The 17893-nt window shown below is 47.0% G+C and overlaps 1 protein-coding gene across 4 annotated transcripts in view; it reads right to left on the reverse strand.

The window, feature by feature from the left end:
* The window catches only part of LOC119166728 (protein numb), a 132533-nt gene that overhangs the window by 3772 nt on the left and 110868 nt on the right, over nucleotides 1-17893 (reverse strand). For 3 of the 4 annotated variants that reach the window (XM_075867357.1, XM_037418055.2, XM_037418054.2), the window contains exons 2-6: nucleotides 15832-16016; nucleotides 13172-13423; nucleotides 12699-12891; nucleotides 8914-9168; nucleotides 5604-5786 (exon numbers count right to left, since the gene is read on the reverse strand). In XM_075867357.1, coding sequence (XP_075723472.1) covers nucleotides 5604-5786; nucleotides 8914-9168; nucleotides 12699-12891; nucleotides 13172-13423; nucleotides 15832-16014 — 1066 coding nt within the window. In that variant the 5' untranslated portion in view covers nucleotides 16015-16016. Of the gene's footprint in view, nucleotides 1-5603; nucleotides 5787-8913; nucleotides 9169-12698; nucleotides 12892-13171; nucleotides 13424-15831; nucleotides 16017-17685; nucleotides 17737-17893 lie in introns of those variants that run through there. The other variant, XM_075867358.1, reaches the window with a different exon arrangement.

Consider the following 17893-nt stretch of genomic DNA (forward strand, 5'->3'; position numbering starts at 1 on the left):
CAAGACATAAACGCGAAGACTCTTCGGAACCACCAGAAGATATCGTGAGCCAGTGTTGGTGTAGTTCTTTTTGTAAACTAGCCCGTCTCGGATGCAGAAGCGCGTAGGCGATGATTTTGGTTTGGTAGCAAGAAGCTGTTGTATGGTGCTGTCCCTTTGTTGCTCATCCTTAAAGGTCTTGTTATCGGGAAATGGTTGGTCGAGTGATGCAATGTAGGTATCGAAGGTGTCCGCGTCACTTTCCATCGTTGGAAGCGGTAGTCGCGAAAGACAATCTGCGTCAGCGTGACGTCGGCCGCTTTTATAGGAAACCGTGAAGTCATATTCTTGTAGACGAAGTGCCCAACGCGCCAGCCGACCAGATGGGTCACGCAGGTTGACCAACCAGCAGAGAGAATGATGGTCTGTCACGACGGTAAAGGGGCGTCCGTACAGGTAGGACCGGAAGCGCTGCACTGCGAAGACTACTGCAAGGCATTCTTGCTCTGTGACAGTGTAGTTACCCTCGGACTTGCTGAGCGAGCGACTTGCATACAATACGACGTGTTCTTGATTATCCAAGCGTTGAACCAGGACCGCACCTACACCAATACCGCTGGCGTCTGTGTGAATCTCAGTGGGAGCGAGAGGATTGAAGTGTCGAAGAATCGGATGGGACGTCAAAAGAAACTTCAACTCCGAAAAAGCAGACTCGCATTCCGGGGTCCAGTCAAACTGCGCACCTTTCTGAAGCAGACACGTGAGCGGGTATGCGATATTGGCAAAGCCAGGAATGAATCGGCGAAAGTTATGAACAAAGCCCCAAAAAGCTGCGCAGTTCTTTCACCGAGTTTGGCTGCTTAAATGCCTCCACTGCGGCCGTCTTGGCGGGATCCGGTCGTATGCCTTCTTTGTTTACTAAGTGTCCAAGGACGAGTGTTTGGCGCTCTCCAAAACGACATTTCTTTGAGTTGAGCACCAAGCGTGCTTTGCTTAGGCAGTCCAGTACGAGGCCAAGGCGCGTGTTGTGCTCACAAAAGGTGCGCCCAAAAATTACAACGTCGTCCAAGTAACACATACATACTTCCCACTTCAATCCACGCAGAATGTTGTCCATAAATCGCTCAAAAGTTGCGGGCGCGTTGCAGAGTCCGAACGGCATCACATTGAATTCAAATAGTCCATCTGTTAAAACAAATGCCGTTTTCTCCTTGTCTTCCTCGTGCATTGGAATCTGCCAGTAGCCTGACCTCAGATCCACAGACGAAAAGTAAGAGGCCGATGATAGACAGTCGATAGCATCATCAATCCGCGGGAGTGGGTATACGTCTTTTTTAGTGATGGCGTTGAGACAGCGGTAGTCAACACAATATCGCTATGTCCCATCCTTCTTCTTCACTAGAATTACTGGGGCAGCCCACGGACTACATGATTCTTGAATTACATTTTGCTTGAGCATCTCGCAAACCTGTTCATTGATCACTGCACGTTCCGAAGGCGATACACGATATGGTTTCTGTCGGAAAGGTCTGTGAGATGTCGTGTCGATTCGGTGCTTTATACGAGAAGCAGGAAATGACGGTAAATCATGCGGAGCGAAATAAAAATACCGGCATGTTTGCGCAGAATACTCGCCAGTTCATTACGTTCCTTGGTGCTGAGTGACTTATCAATCACAGCCATAATGGTGGTGTTCCTGGCGTGCAGATTATCGCAACGGGTCTTATCCGGGGAATCATTGCTTTCTGCAAGGGAGGCAAGCGAGAATACTTGGTGTTCACGAATCTCTGCAAGTTTCAGACCCTTCAGCAGCACTGTAGGCTCATTACAGCAGTTAATCACCCATAAACCAGTATGCCCTTGTGCAACCGATAATGTACAGTATGGTATTAAAACTGTCTTCTTTATGCAACTGAGACGCACAGGCTCCACAGTTGCGTCAAATGTTTTCTCGCTTGCAGGTGAACAGGCAACAGAGACACATTTTGCAGACAACGGCGGCACAGTTGTGTCCACAGACACGCAAAGAGCACTTTCTTGAGAGGGCGAGTTTTCCATAAACGAAACTGGGATATAAGAATCTACTGTAATTTGTCCTGTGCGGCAATCGACAGTAGCACCACATAGCTTCAAGAAATCGAGTCCCAGAATGACGTCATGTGTAGTATGAGGGAGAACAGCAAACTCTGCGACAAAGTTCTGGCACGCCAAACTAACAGTAACAGTGCAAACACCAACAGGTTGTAACACCTCTCCGCTCACTCCACGAAACGTATCAGGATGGTCCCAACGAAACATAACCTTTGTCCAAGAAAGCGGGTGAAAACTAAACTCATCACTGACACGCTTGCACCTGTGTCCACCAACGCCATCGTTGGTACACCATTGATAAGCACTCGAACCGCATTTCTAAACATGGAAGCTAACGGAGGTATATCTGTTGAAATCGAAGACTGTCCGGCGACCTCACCTCCAACGGCCGCGCCGGCTAGTTTTCCGTAGGAGGCGAGGAGTGGCGGCGGTCGGCGGCGGTTGGAGTGGCGGCGGCCGGTGATCGGTTGGCGCGAGGGGCAGGTGGTGGTGTCACACTGCGGTCAGAGGCCGGAGATTGGTTTCGTAGCGGTCCTGGGATCTCGTAAGACGCGCTTCCCGGGAATGTCGGTGCTCGGGTAACGCCAGAACGGTTAAATCTCGGTGATCGGTCGTACCTTGGTGGCTGCCGGTAGTTGCAATACCTGGCAATGTGTCCTTTGAAGCCACAGTTGTAGCAGACTGGTAGAGGACGCTCGCTGAACCAATGCTGACCGCTCAGCTATGAAGGGTCGGTGACGAGCTTGCTGAGCGGGGGCTGCCCACCTCTGTGTGGCGGGGCCGTGCCGAAGGCGTTGGCCATATCGCTGGTTGGCCGCGAATGAGTCACGACGTGGATGCGGATTTCCAGTTTCGCTGATGTCTGCCACACATACCGATGGTGGCAAAGGAGTTGATGGTGCCGCCGTATAGTAGAGTGGATTGGTAGATGGATGAGGAATGGTTTCGTCAACCCTATCACCTTGTCGCTGCACCTCTTCACGCACAATTGCCCGAATAGTAGCGGCAAGGTCGGTGGGCGGGCTCACGTCGACGCTGGCAACCGTTGTCACATTTGCCAGCCTACCGAATTTCGGGGCGATGCGACGAGTCTTCAATTTTTCAAACGTGCGGCAGTGATGTTGGACGTTGTAGGCAGAGGTGAGGTCATCCTTGCCTATCAGAAAATTGTAAACGTCTTCCGCTATGCCTTTCAATAGGTGTCCGACCCTGTCTTCTTCAGACATCTGCGGGTTTACAATCGTGCAAAGCTTAAGAACGTCCTCTATATAAGCAGTGCAGGTTTCTCCAGGAGTCTGGGCTCTTCCAGCAAGAGTCCGCTTCCTGCTTTTCTTTTTTGAGTCGGAGTCACCAAAACACTTCTTGAGTTCTTGAGCAAAAAGAGCCCATGTTGTCAAGGACTCTTCGTGGTTTTCATACCACATCAGTGAAGTGTCCGTGAGAAACAGCGCGACGTTTTCCAGCTGATCAATAGAGTTCCAGAGGGTTGTACCGGCTCGCCCTTTTGTAGTGCGTTAGCCCCGCGTCCACATCTTCTCCTGTCATTCCCGCGAACGGGTGGGATTCCGTGTAGTGATGCCTAGGTGTAGCCAGTGTAGATTGGCGCGAAGTCGATGCGGTTGATTCCTGACCTTCGCTCTGGGCCATGACGACTGTTGTCGGTGGCAGACTGGCAAGGTGACGGCTTCGGCGAACTCCGAACAGCTGTGGCTCCGTGGTACGTCGACGTGTCGTACCCAGCGCCTTCACCACTCTGTTACGTCTACGAGGGGTTTATTCGAAGCAGACGTAACGGTCGACTCGACGGTATACCGCAGTAAACGCGCAGCAGCGAACTCTTGCCACCAACCGAACGTCCTCTTCTTCTCCTACCACCATGTTCCCCGCTACACAGGTGCACATACCTAAATTACACATGTGGTAACAATATTTACCCAGTACCTGACGTATATGTCCAGTCATTACAAACGTAAACAGATGCCGTTCACATGTTCGAAACATCTTGCCGAAAAAATCATTAGAATTGAACTTTTGTATTATTGATAAACTTCGCAGATACTGTGTTCGAATGTTAACCAGTGATTTCGTTAAGAAAACTTCGTGTGGCACGCGTGAATGGTGTGCATTCAAATACCTTTGTCATCGCCTTCTGAAATGCAGTTGGAAGCTTGCACCTGTCAAGCTCTCTCGCGACTTCACTGTCCTCATTTTCTGCACTGCACTTCGATGTTTTCAGCAATGCGCCAGTATGCTGCCAATCAGGTGTGTAAATTAAGTGGGACATGGTAAATGGCTGTTTCTCAGTGACAGGCCTTAAATGAAGACTGGCTACGTGACACTACAACCTGTCTGTCAAAGACTATAAATCTAAGTATGATGGCAGGAAATATATCTATCACGAAATTTACATCACAATGTAAGCTTCTGGCGCCCTCCTTGCAACCATGAAATCATGCCTCATTTTGAGCACTGTGACCAGGGCTGTGACTGAGAAAGCCCGACTTAAAGATATGGTTTGTTGCATTCATACTCTGTTGTCAAATTTGAAACAAAAACATTCATTTAGTAAACCAATGTAAAAGGGCAGCTCGAACTTCAGAGGATGGCGGCAGTGTTTATTCTAAAGTGTCAGAACCAACTAATATATACATAACTTTGACCGGAATGAAAACGTAACCGAAACGTTCTATTACTTTGTTTCGGTGTGAAGCTGAAATATTTTTCGTCAGTTTTCACTTCAAAGAAAGAGTCGGCCATCCGGAACAACCGAGCTCATGAAGTGTGAACATCAATGCATATCTAAGGGGAAAGTATTAGCATCCGTCTTGGGCAGGGATTCAAAAGTAAAGATGCGCTCAAATTCTGTGGGGGGAGACAAAACGGCCACCAGAGTTGTTTGCATTAATGCAAGTGGAACTTGGTGTCTCAGTGTGAAGAGGGCATTGCGGACGCTGAAGTCGACTTTAGCAGAAAAGCAGTTATAGGACATATTTTCTTTCCTATTCCACAACAGAAACAAAGTGGAAATTTTTTTTCTGGTGCAATGAACCTAAAACCAAAATGTGCACATTTCGACACTTTGGTTTATTTCACTGCAGCCGTCCTAACTGTATCGGCGATAAAATTCATGAATGCGTACGGCAGTTTAACTTAGGCTAGCATTTATATGTATGGAGTCACTGTAACGAAGTACTAATAGAAAAAGCACACACAGTGGCACCTCTTTTCTGATGCTCATGCCACGATGACTGCGCCATCAATGCGAAACGGATGACGATCTGTGGAGTTTTAACGTCTCAAAACCACGATTACGAGAGACGCCGCAGTGGAGGACTCTAGAAATTTTGACCACCAGGGGTTCTTTGTCGTGCAGCAAAATCTGAGCACAGGGGCCCACAACACTTTAGCATCCATTGAAAATGCAGCAGCCGCAGCAGAGATTCGATCCCGCGACTTGCGGGTCAGCAGCCGAGTACCTTAGCCACTAGACCACCACGGCGGGGTTAAGTGAAACCGCATTTGAGGAAACTCACTCTGTTGCACGGGTGCCACGCCGGCTTGTGGCAGTGGCTGTTGTGGTGCATCCTTTTCCCGGAACGGGTCGTCCCTGGCTGAGTCGCTGAGCAGTGTGAGCCCCTGGCTCACCTGCTGGCACATGGCGCTGATGCTGTCGGGCCTCTCGCTCAGCGGAGAGGACTCGGGTATCGGAGGGGGCACTGTACGTGAGAAGAGGTCGTCGTCGAATGATAAAGTGAACCAATGAGTCAGTTTATATTGATGATTTGCACTTTGACAACTCCAATGTTTTGAGATGCGAAGCATCCTAGAGCGGGGTTCAATTCAGTGTGCGGTGTTTATACGCTCGTTGCGCATGCGCGTACCCTCTCTCTCTTTTCCCACGCTCTTCCCCTCTCTCACAGCATAATGCCTATGCAGGCAGTGTCTCCTAGCGAGTTTCTTGATTGAAAAAAAAAAAAAAAAAAAACCCGACTGATCATGCTGCACGACCGTTCACTGGCTACCCCATGTATATCGGAACTGGTTCTTGACCTCCAAGGCAGTGCCAGTGGGAGATTTCTCCTATGCATCGTGGAACAAAAAAAAATTTGCAACATGTGCATTAACTAAAAGTGGACTGTGGCTCTGTGTGTACAATCGGAGTCTTCTGTCTCTCATTGCCTCATTAGCAGCGACTGACATGTTCCAGTGGGAAACACCTCTCCATCACTGCATGCTTTGCACTTCCCCAGGTTTCTGTTATGTGCAACGCCCCGATAAGCGCAAGTGTCAACGTCGCCACTAGTGTAAGTGTTAGTGCCCACCGCTTCCCATCCACACATGGTTCACATTAGTGGGAGACGGTGTACGTTTTTAATTTCACAGCCACTGGTTCATTAACAAAAGATAAAATTAAAATCCATGAAGAGCGTCATAAATTTCAAAATGTATGTCGTATTTTGGCAACACTGGCTGAATGAAATCTTCTGAAGTTTGGTATGCCAAGTCTATGGCACCCTTTGCGGACAATGTACTTAACTGATTATGAAGTACATAAGAGCCAGTTGATACTGTCAAAACCAATGACGTCACGGCGTATTGTGGGAGAATTTCAAAGAGGTGTAGTAGCCAAGCGCATTTTAATTTTGCATATTTTCTGGCTTTCCGAATGCCATCACACAGCAACTGTGGTGATTTTTCAAACTGTGAAAGAGTAATTTACTAATGCAAGAAAAATTGTACGTCTATTCAGTGCCCCTTTAATGCCTCAATTCACATGAGAGTAGTTGTGGGCAAGTCACCAGTACAAGATTCCGGAGACTTTGCCCCATCAGGAAAATGGGGACATCATGCAGCGAAACAGAAGCTGCAGAAGCCTATGCGACGGGATCTCGGCTGTGCTCCACGGTCGGAGGTGATAGTTGCTCAGAGAGCACGGCAGCCCAAAAGAACTAACCTAATGCGATGCACGTTGTCAGAGTGCTCAAAACAACCAGACAAATACAGGATTTGCAGCTTTGTCAACATGCAATGTACAAGTGCCGAGATGTGCAGGTTATCCAGAAAAAAAAATTAGGTTTTCGCTCAAGGTATACAGTCACCAATAGAATGGAAAGAAAAATACAGTCTCACGAAAAACAGAGCGAAAAATGACACCATGTACAACTAAGGGGAACCATTAGTAGTGTGTGAGGCTGTGCGTGGGTCTACTTGAAGTCCCGTTCATCACCAGCCCCTTGACCGATATTAATGCGTCCTGTCAAGGGGAGCACACCCATGAACTCACAGTGCTTTCTGTTGCTGTTACTCGTCCCAAACTCTTGTTGGAGCACACCACGCGAGTTCATCGCGCGTCTGCAGGATCTCGTTTCCCTTGACACCATCACGACATTGTTGAGAGAGCAAATGGGGGGAAAGGCCACAGCTCCTTACACAACCACTTATGCTGTCCAAAACGTGCTAGCGCGTTTTGGCAGTGCTTGGGCCGCCTGTTGCGCATGCGCAGATGGGTGGTCATGCGACACCCCTGATTTAACTCTGCCATAGGCTGCTTCACATCTTAAAGGCATGCAGGGCCATTGAAAAATGACAATGGCAAAATGTTGAATTGAGCCATTGCCTCAACGCTGCCAGCTACGAAAATCAATATACACCCTCAAAGGATAGAACCACGTTTCAATTTTCTTGTGCTCTGTTTTTGCCAAGATCCTTGCCTACGTGAGAAAGAAAAACATGGCTCTTGGCGGAGAAAAATGATTAAATTCAGCGATCTCTGTGTACTACGTGCATAAATGGCTGCTGTCCATCAACACTATGAAATTTTAGAAATTAGGAACCGTATTTATTTATTCCTGCCCCTTTCTTGCATTTCAAGCATTACTATCCCTCCCCCACCCCTCGAAAAAAAAAGGAAAATAGAAAATGGAGCCCTTAACAACTACTACTGCTGGTAATATAATAATCACATGACACATCAGCAATGCTTTTCAAGGGAAGCTTTTATAACACACGCTTTGGTTATGGCACCAAACAGAAAGCCTGGTCCAGTGCTTGTTCTTGTGTTCTCTTCTTTTGTGTCCTGTGTCTTTCGCGCCGTTCTTAACTAAGGAAGCCTGGTGTCTGCTACACCCAGAAATGCGGCCCTTGAAGATGCATTTATCACACGCGTATCTGTACCAGCTGTTTTGCAATAACTGATGCTCTTTCTACTGTGGGCTCGTAGGCTGATCAGCAGTTCCCGACACTGCAATCTGATCTTACATCAAGGTTACTTGTCGTCTCTTGTTGCCGAATTTCATTGCTGCCCGGATATGAATGCATCATTGTCATTGTTGCCTGTAGCAAGTGAAGTGTTACAGTGCGGATGTGAATGAAGATGTGATGCACGGCATGAAGCAAGGAAGCAGTTAGGAAGCAGCAATTAGTAATGCAGCGTATAAAAAGAAAGAAAGAGAAATACGCTCAGACCTTACCATAATAAGTTGCATAATAAACAAAAATAGGTTCATTATACCCAAGATTTCATTATAAAGGTATATTTCTAATACCATATCTATCGCAAAACTATTTTTCATTTACTTCATTATAACCGATATTTTGTTATATCTAAGTTCGACGAATCGTGGTTTGAGTGAAGTACATCAGGCATGCAGATGTGAAGCATCGCTTGCCCCCGCTGTTCCAGTAAGGCTCCTGGATTCTTTCACCCTTTCATGACGAATCTATTTTGGCAGGCTGATCTACATCCAATAAAGCGCAGAAGGTTGACGGCACTGACAACAACAGCAGCAAACACATCAACAACAAAAAGAAGCACAAAATGTTGACAACAAAGAGAAAGCTCACCGTTGGTGAATCCGTTGTGTCGTGCAGTGGGTGTCTGGAAGAGGTCGGTGGTGGCGGCGTCGAGGGACATGGCGCGCTGTCGCTCAAGCGTCGAGGGCAGCTCGTTGAGCCGCAGGGACAGCTGTCTCTTGAAGGGCGACGCCTGGCTCAGGCTGCCCAGGCCCCGGAAGGAACCCTGCCTCTGCAGCAGCGTCACTGTCGCGTGCGGCCGCTCGATCGCGTACGGGTTCACCACTGCCTTCACTGGTGGTGTTTCTGCATCATGGATGATCCATCTTGTTTCAACAGTACTATATAAGTGACTTCTTCCATTGCATGTCATGTGTATGTGCAGCCCTCGCAGATTTAAATGCAACAATTTAGGGCGAAGTAATGAACATATCTTTGCTTCCACCATCTTTAGTTTGTGTTGCATCAGCATAATATTGGCTCAAAGACAGCTGAAATTACCTCTAGTAGCCACATTTGTAGTGACATGGCACGTTTATCTTCAAGCCATTGTGCATCATCATCGTCAACCTGACTTCTGCCAATGCAGGGCAGAGGCCTCTCCCACGTTTCGCCAATTAAAGGGACACTAAAGGTAAATAAATATTAAGTCGAGGTTGATGGTTGAAATAGCAATCCAGAAACCTCGTAATGCTAGTTTTGTACGAAGGAAATGCTTATATTGAAATAAAATCACATTTTAATGGTGCACATCGTGTTAGCGCACTTCAAATCGCCTGCGCCTAAAAACAGACTCTTAGCCCCGAATTCTAGAGCGCTCCTTTACTCAACGCTTGAGAAAGCCGATGGGAGTGTCATCTCTAGGCAGGAAAAGTCACTGCATATCAGTGATAATTTGCTGCTATTCTTGAGTAGCACAGCGTCATTTTCAGTCAAGCAGCAGCGCAGTGCGCAGCTCGGTCAAGTGAAGGGTGAAAGTCGAGTCGAGAAGCGTTTGTGAATATGGGGGTTAGACGTCACACTGTTTCTGTGCCCATCATTGCCCGCCTTTACTATGCGGCCGCTGACACCAGTAACAGAAGAGCGAAAGTAGTAGGAGCCACAGTAGCAACAACGGCCAATGAACAATTTTCTGTGATCTCCGAGGCCATAGTTCTGGTTTCTTGGTTCAACTGGGCCCCGCTAGATGGCACTGTACTTTTGAACTACTCGCGCCATTCTCCATAGTAACGCCAAGCAGTTCTTCTTTCTATCAATCAAACAGAAACTGACAACCAGCGTTTTATTACGTCTATTGATGCATGGAAAGTTAATGTTTTTATTGCACCTAGGTCGATTACTAGTGATTAATTGTATCCGGACACTCTCACCCCGTCTCGGGATCATTTTGCAAATGCTCCACTCATGGCGCACGTCGTGTGATACAGTTAGCTTAATTTCTTGGTAAGGAAGGCACTGCTGTTGATAATTGCCATTTTAGATGTTGCTATACACTGAGCTTTCACTTTGACAATTTTCGTGTGCTTTTAGTGTACCTTTAACCCATTTTCGAGCCTGGTACGGCCACGTTATCGCCACTAGTTTCTTAATTTCATCTCTCCGTTTTACTTTCTCCCTCCTCTTCACGTGCTTGCCTTCTCTTGGAATCGAGTGTGTTACTTTTAATGACCTACCCTTATCTTGCCTTTTCACTACATGCCCTGCTCACACCCATTTTTTTTTTAATTTAGACTGAGATATCCCTAACATTTATCTACTTAAGGGGGCACACGGGTCTTTGGGGCCGAAAAATTGCCAAAAAACGCATTTTTTTAGATGTCATTTTTGAAATCTACAGGTATTTTTCTATTAGTTTGCTCAGTTTTTCCTCCTAAAAGTTGGTACTTGAACAGTAACAGCTACTTATAAAAGCTGTACGGGCCCGATTTGGCGAGATTCTGACGCCAAAATGGCAATTTTTCAATAATTCCCCGCAGCTGCGCCACGGGCAGTATCGCAGTGATCTAGGTCTCATTTGAAAGCGCGGTCTTCGGTCTTCAATTTCCCGCCACTCTGGCTCCTGTCCGCTCATTGGTAGAGTAGAAAACACGCGCCAAAAAAAAAAAAAAAAAGCAAAAATATGCGTTCCTATTTGCCGGCGAGCGCACGTGACTAAACAGCGCAATGCGATTGGTCGCAAGCGGCGTGTGTCGTCTGCTTCGCGCCGTCGGCGGCGCAGTCAGGTTGAAGTAAGGGAAACAGATTTTGCATTTCACGTTTAAATAATTGTTTAATTAGCATTGTTTATAACTGGTTAGCAGGCATACTTTAAACCAAGAAATTAGAATTGATGTAAACTTGCATGTGTGATTGCCAGACAAAAAAACCGCTTCCGTCATTTCATTCTCCACAACTTCTAGTATCTATTCATGCCATGCTGGTAATTTTTTGTTGACTAGTTTTTTTTCTATTGTTCTCAAGAACAATCACGAAAGATTTTTAATTATCTCGGGAACTAATTAGCTTACATCAAAACTAATTGGGTATTTGAAATCAGCTAAAAAACTGAACAAGCCCATGGAGTTTCATTAAAATTGGTTGGAAAGCACAAAAAAAAGTTTCTAAGACCAGTGTGCCCCCTTAAGGAAGTAGTGACCGCAGATACGAACGAGAGTGAAGTAACTAGAATAAGAATGTGGTGATGCGCAGTCAGCAGGCGATTGCAGATCACAAATTGCAGTCTACCGGTACGCTTAAAGAGGAATGTATTTAACCACTGCATCTTACCTATGAGGCAGAAACCTGGAGGATTAGAAAAAGAGTTCCATTTAGATTGAGTACAAAGAAGGAAACCTTACAGGTGTCACCTTAAGGGATGAGAAGAGAGCAACATCGATCAGGAAACAGCTGCACAGGCCAGTCATTACACTAGCTGCACAGGCCAGTCATTACACTTAATGTTTTTAACACATATAGCATGATACTTCTGCCATTTGTATGGGCACTGACGCAACCTCGAGCTGTAGTCTGAAACTGCTTTTTGTTCTATGAACTATAATTTCCAAGAAAATAAAGGATCGAGTGTGCTTTGGGTGCCAATGTAATACTTCAGAAGAGCCAGTCTACAATGACGCGCAAGTGGTATCTGAAATCGCAAGCAATCCTAGTGCTGGCCATAAAATTAGTGTATCTAGGATGAACGGCAACATCACTGTGTCAAGCTATAACAAAAAGCCCTACAAGGACAGCATGCCACAGAAGTGGCTCATCGCTTTCATTTTCAGCAGCTCTTCAAATGTTTGCATGTTCTTCATCGTGATGGTCATATGCTATAGGCCAAAGCAAAGGAAGAAGCCGAGGGAAGTCGTGTTTTGGTTGTGGCCTCTTTGTGAGGACGCTCCCCCCACTGTTCTGCTCTTTCGTACTTTGCTACGTACGAGTTCCAAACACTGAAAAATAATCTGGCCTAGCACTTCAGAGGTTTTACATTTTTGTAGGATAAAAACTCAAGACCTGTATGTTCTAATAACTGCCATGCAGTAAATGGCTTCCTTCGGTTTATGGATGACCCTCCCTGATCGATCGTCCAGCGCACGATCGGTCGTCCAGTGCACGGTTACAGCTGCGCGAGGGCAATATCGAGCAGAAAGCTGGAACAGTATCTTCTTTTTTTTCGTTTTTATACTGAAAGTTACTGCGTACGACTGTTTGTGACCAACCACTTTTGCAACTCAGATGTGACAGAACATTTCTCACCAACTTTGCAGCACGACCCCAGGAATGTAGCCCCCCTACTCTAGCACTTCCAAAAGGTGGTTGGTGTACGGCACTGATGAAAGAGTGTGAAATGCCAGTACCTGAAGGTTTTCCCTCCTGGGGGTCGTGGGGCAGGACAGGGTCGGTGAGGGAGCCTTGCCGGAAGGAGCCCGTGCGAGTGAAGCTCGACGTCTTCGGGTCGATGCTCATAAGGACACTCTCCTTGTCACGCTTCTGCTTGCGCTCCAGGCACACCGCAAAGGCACAGCCCACAGCGTGGCTCAACCGCTCCCCCTGCGTTGTGCAGTGAAAGAACGTTGCTGCTTTTCGTCACCAGGCACAGCTGCACCGACAATGCTTTGCCCAACATGGGCATCACACACACAGTATTTCTTGACATATCGGGCATCGCATGCCAAGCTTGTGTCACCATTATGGTTCTTGCCTCCTCTGGTTTCCTTTTTTTCCCCCTTTACACATTTTAGTGGCTTTCTTAAAGTGTAACCATTTATCAACTTTCCCAACAAGCAACCCCCCCCCCCCCCCCTTTGTACAGAGGTGGAGGTGTACTGACCGAGTCCTTGAGGGCCAGGAATCCGTGGCACATCCATCGTCGTGTGGTGCCATCGCGGCAGATGTATGAGAAGCCGCGGTCGTGATTGCGGTCGGGCGCGCAGAACGACACCTTCTCGATGGTCTGGTCGACCAGCAGGCCCCGGGTGCCCGTCTCGTCCACCACCCGGAGGCCGTCGCCCGTCACGTGCAGTGTACCCCGCACCATGCGCCGCCGGCTGTTGCGCAAAACTTTCAGGGCCTCTTCACAAACCTGCAAATAAATGGAAACGAGGGAGGGGTCTTCGTCATGCGGCACATTTGATGTAGTTGATGAGATAGACTAGAGTGTCTGAAGGCATATTTACCATTAATAGGATGCACACAGAAGAACACAACCACGACATGGGTGGGCAGCACTAGTACTAATTGAATTTGTCTGTGTACAAATACAGAGAACATATACTAAAATATAGCCCATGCACCAAGTTGGGTGAAGTGCGCAATAGCAAACCATTATTACAACTGGACTCTTCGACGATTCCATTCCTTGAGAATTGGTTGTGCTGTTAGATATGTTTGTTGTTTAAGTGTGTGCAGTACTTTTCAGTACACAATAAAAGCTCGTTAGGTCGTATTTGGTGATTGATTTCAACGTAAGGTTAATTTGAACTGATGCCCTGGTCCAGGCAAAGCCCTGTGTACCTCTAGGGGGAAGGGGGGGGGGGGGAGGGAGAGGGGACTTTTGACTTTGAACACGTCAGTATCTACAACGACAAATTCGAACTGGGAGCCCCCTGGCTTCAACACTCCAAGGAGAAGTTGGCTTCTCCTTGGAGAAGTGCTTTCGAGGGCCCCTGTTCGCCCAATAGAACAGAGCAATAAATACAGACGGGAAACAGCACTCTGTCGAGAAAACTCCTTTTAATTGCATTGAATGAGATAGAAGCACTTTCTGTTGAATAGCAACACTTGTACAGTTGTTCTGTACAGCCGTCACTTTCGCTAAAGGGGTCACACAAGTGGATGGCACATAGCCATGCACCAGATGTGGTGTGGCACAGTGTCAACATATGTAAATAATTGTCAGAGTGGTGCTGTTCCTTGTACTGTCGACACTCCCATTGCGAATGTGTTTGTCTTTCTTATGCTTTAATTTTCACATCTATCTTGTATTGACACATCTAAGCAAATAATGGCTGCTTTCAATGACGACTGTTTCTATCACAGCTTCGAAGGCAAATTGAGGGCAAATTAAAAGCTCACATTTGGTAAGAAGGGGTGCCTCTTAAGAAACGACTGGTACCACTGGCACCCTCTTCGCTTCACATCTTGTGGCACAGCACCACATGTGGGTTTCAAGGCTATGAAGCATGCGTACTTGTGTTCTCTTTCATAATAATGAAAGATACATGTACTTTCTTTGTTTGCACAAAATGTTGCGAATGGTTGCGTTCAAATGGCTACGAAGCAACTGTTCTAGCTCAGCCTATTTCTGCTCGTTTTATTATTTTTTTTTCCAGTCATGCGTCTGCAGCAACAAGCCTCTAAACCAGGAACAGGATGTTGATTTGTGCAGGAATGTGCAGGAACAAGACGTCGACTTATTTTAGGGGGCAGCGGCAATGCGATCTCAAGAGTTCAACGTCAGCTGTTTTGAGTTTCTTTTTGGCTACCAGGCGAAAATGGTAGCCCGTCAAAATGGTTGCGAATGAGAATGAAACTTGACTTACAATGAGCCTTATACTCGTGCCACACGGGCAGAGAAAATGGCATTTACCCCCGAATTCCTTCAGATTTATTACCACTCGCGCGGTGCCACACGGGCGAACGAAATGGCATTCGTCTGAATGCCATTCGCCACCAAATGCCTTCACCAGAACTCAGTTGACTGAGAAATGCCTACTCTCGACGACACAGCTCGCGAAGAGCGATTTACCTTAAAGTAAATAAAACAAATCATATTCAGCTAAAATTAAATTTTCCCGTCTTTTATTTGCACTAAACTCTTAAAAAGTGCTTTGAACGTTATACGAAGATCAGGTTGAAATGGTTTGAAATTAATTGAAGTTCAATGTCTTGAAGCTGGCGCATAATAACTCCTCTCTGCTCCAGAAGTATTCGCTCTTGAGCACGATGCTTTGCACTGAAACACACAAGTGCTGCCGTGAAAAAATGAACTCTGTGAACATCTTCTGAGAGATGCGACAGGTGCGATGCGACAGGCGCCATTTTCTATTTACACTGTGGATCTGACTAGTGTTGGCTTAGGTTGCTACGGTCGGCTGCAACGTCGTAAAACAAAGCAAGAAACTAAAACTAGGGCAGCGTAATATGCTTATTTCTACATTTAATGATTATCTGATGTGTAGGAGGCTTGTAAACGCTTGTTTATTTTTTATTGCTATTCACCCAATGCTCACTTGGAAGGTGCTGCGATCGTCATCACCAAGTCAAATGTAATTCACTTTGGACGTGTAGCAGTGCCGCCGAAAAAAAATGTCATTCTGGAACTGAAGGCCTTCGCCTAGGAATGTCATTTTCTATGCCCGTGTGGCACGGGTATTGATTTGAGAAGGAACCTTAACTCATCATCATTCTTGAATGCAAGCCTCAAATCTAGCTTAATTCAACAACAGGGCGATAATAAGCATGACTTTGAGAAATTGAAAGATGTAGTACCTGCATGCCACGAGACTCAAAGACTTCGACACAGCCGAGGTATTTGACCGGGAAGGTGCAAGTTCCAGCCCGGACAGCCGCCTCGTCCGCCTGCCACTGGTGTGGCTTGCTGCATTCAGGCACGTGCTCCCGACGTGCACCGCGCCGAAGGCTGTCTCGCAGGCTCCGTCGTAAACGGTCCATGCCTGCATCAAAAAGAAAAAGAACAACAGCTTTTGAGTCCTGTGTGGTAACCACGTTACGGCTGCTATTTCGAATGCTAAAATTAGTACAGCCTGAAGTGTGAGGCAGTGGACGCTGGCACTGTCCAGAGCCACTGACTCATGCTAGCTACAAGTTTGGATTTGCAGTTGAATTAGGACCCAAGTTCCTAGCATGTTGTACGATTGTGCCTGATATGATCGCAGCATCGATTTCTGTCTCTTTTAGCAAAGAAAGGTGGCTGAAGCGGTGCTCTAGACAAGCACGTGTGATTCAGACTGTACTTTCTGACCTCGAGATGCACAATAATAGTTTGTAACATGTTTGTAACAACGATGTTTGCTAGTGGCATGGAAATGCTGAGGAGTTTCATAAAAAGTCATATAGCTTTTGCTCAGGAGCAGATCCAGCCACTTATTTTAAGGGAGAAGGAGGGGGGTCGGATGAACGCATTAAGTAACACTAGAGAGAAGGGTGACGTCCTGACTTTTTTGTTTCTAGTAGCACAAGAACTCCATTATCGCATAAGTAATGTTAATGTCTGATCACAGTGGTGGTCATAGGAGGTGGATGACAAGTAGTGCAGAAGAAAAGGGGAGGGGCGCTGCTAACACAGGCATTGGGGAAAGAGGCATTGCCCCCCCCCCCCCCCCCTCTGGCCGCCCTCTGGATCCGCCACTGCTCTTGCTACGGTTGGAAATGCCGACATGATTATATCAACAGACTTCAGTAGCGAATGGTCTGGAAGGTGGCACTTTTTATTTAGCTTAACCAGCTTACTAAACTGGGTTACACCGAATGTGACACCTCTAAACACAAACACTTTCCTGTTTATTTCTTTTAATAATCAAAAATGCGAGTAATGTAATAAAACCTTCCAGTCATGTCTCTCACTCAGGTCAATATAGTGAAATGGAATTTAAAAAAAAGCATTCTGCGTGCAATATGTCCGAGTGATAATGATCCAGGAGGGCAGGGAACAACAGATCAACATACGCGTCAACTTCGAGACTATGGAACTCGAAACGCGGGCAGCAGTTCTCGTCACTGCACTGCTTGGAACGTCACTTATCAGCACTGTCCATTACAGCGGGCCTTATCGCAACCACACCGGTAACGCGCATTTCATCAAGCAACGCTGGTTTATCGGCGGCGCCATCAACAGGGCTAACACTATACTAACATGCAGGCTGCGGAAGCAGCAGCGTTAGCCACCCTTGGTGAGCGCCTTGCCCCCTACGCGGCACGATAAAATTTTTTGAGGAAAAACAAATATGGCGCTTAAAGGACGGGTACCGACTCAAGTAATCAGCCAACTAGCTGTCGGCAAGAACTTCTCATTCTTCGATGTGCGACACTTGACCGCAAACGGCGCCTGTCCTTCGATACCGCGAGTGTCGACCCAGTCCCGCTTCCAAAGACAGCGCCTGCCAATTTACCCGCGCCTTATCCTTGGTTAATGAAAGTCAAACGGACAAGACGGGAACGGAGCGCCAGAAACGCCGTCGGCAGGCTTCGGTAGTGTAGCAGGTTGCTGTCAAGGGCATCAAGAGGCCGAGTCACGCCCTCAAATCGCCGAGTGAGAACACGTGTGGCCTCACCAAACTGCATTCGCGAGCAGGCAGGCGAACGTGCGGACAACAAAAGCGATACCTGTTGGCCCGGCGATCAACAAACAACTTGGAGTCAGGGTGAGGCCCGGGGTGGAATTATCAGGACAGAATCGAAGGCTGCTACAGAAACGGCGAGACGGTAGTAGCGACAAGGCGCCACAGGTCGCCGGAGGACGACATCGAACGAGAAAGACGACGAAATTGAGATCGCCGATGCCGATTCAAAAAAAAAAAAAAAAAAAAAAAAA

This window comes from Rhipicephalus microplus, chromosome 6, assembly GCF_043290135.1.
Source record: "Rhipicephalus microplus isolate Deutch F79 chromosome 6, USDA_Rmic, whole genome shotgun sequence".
NCBI classification, from domain to species: Eukaryota; Metazoa; Arthropoda; class Arachnida; order Ixodida; family Ixodidae; genus Rhipicephalus; species Rhipicephalus microplus.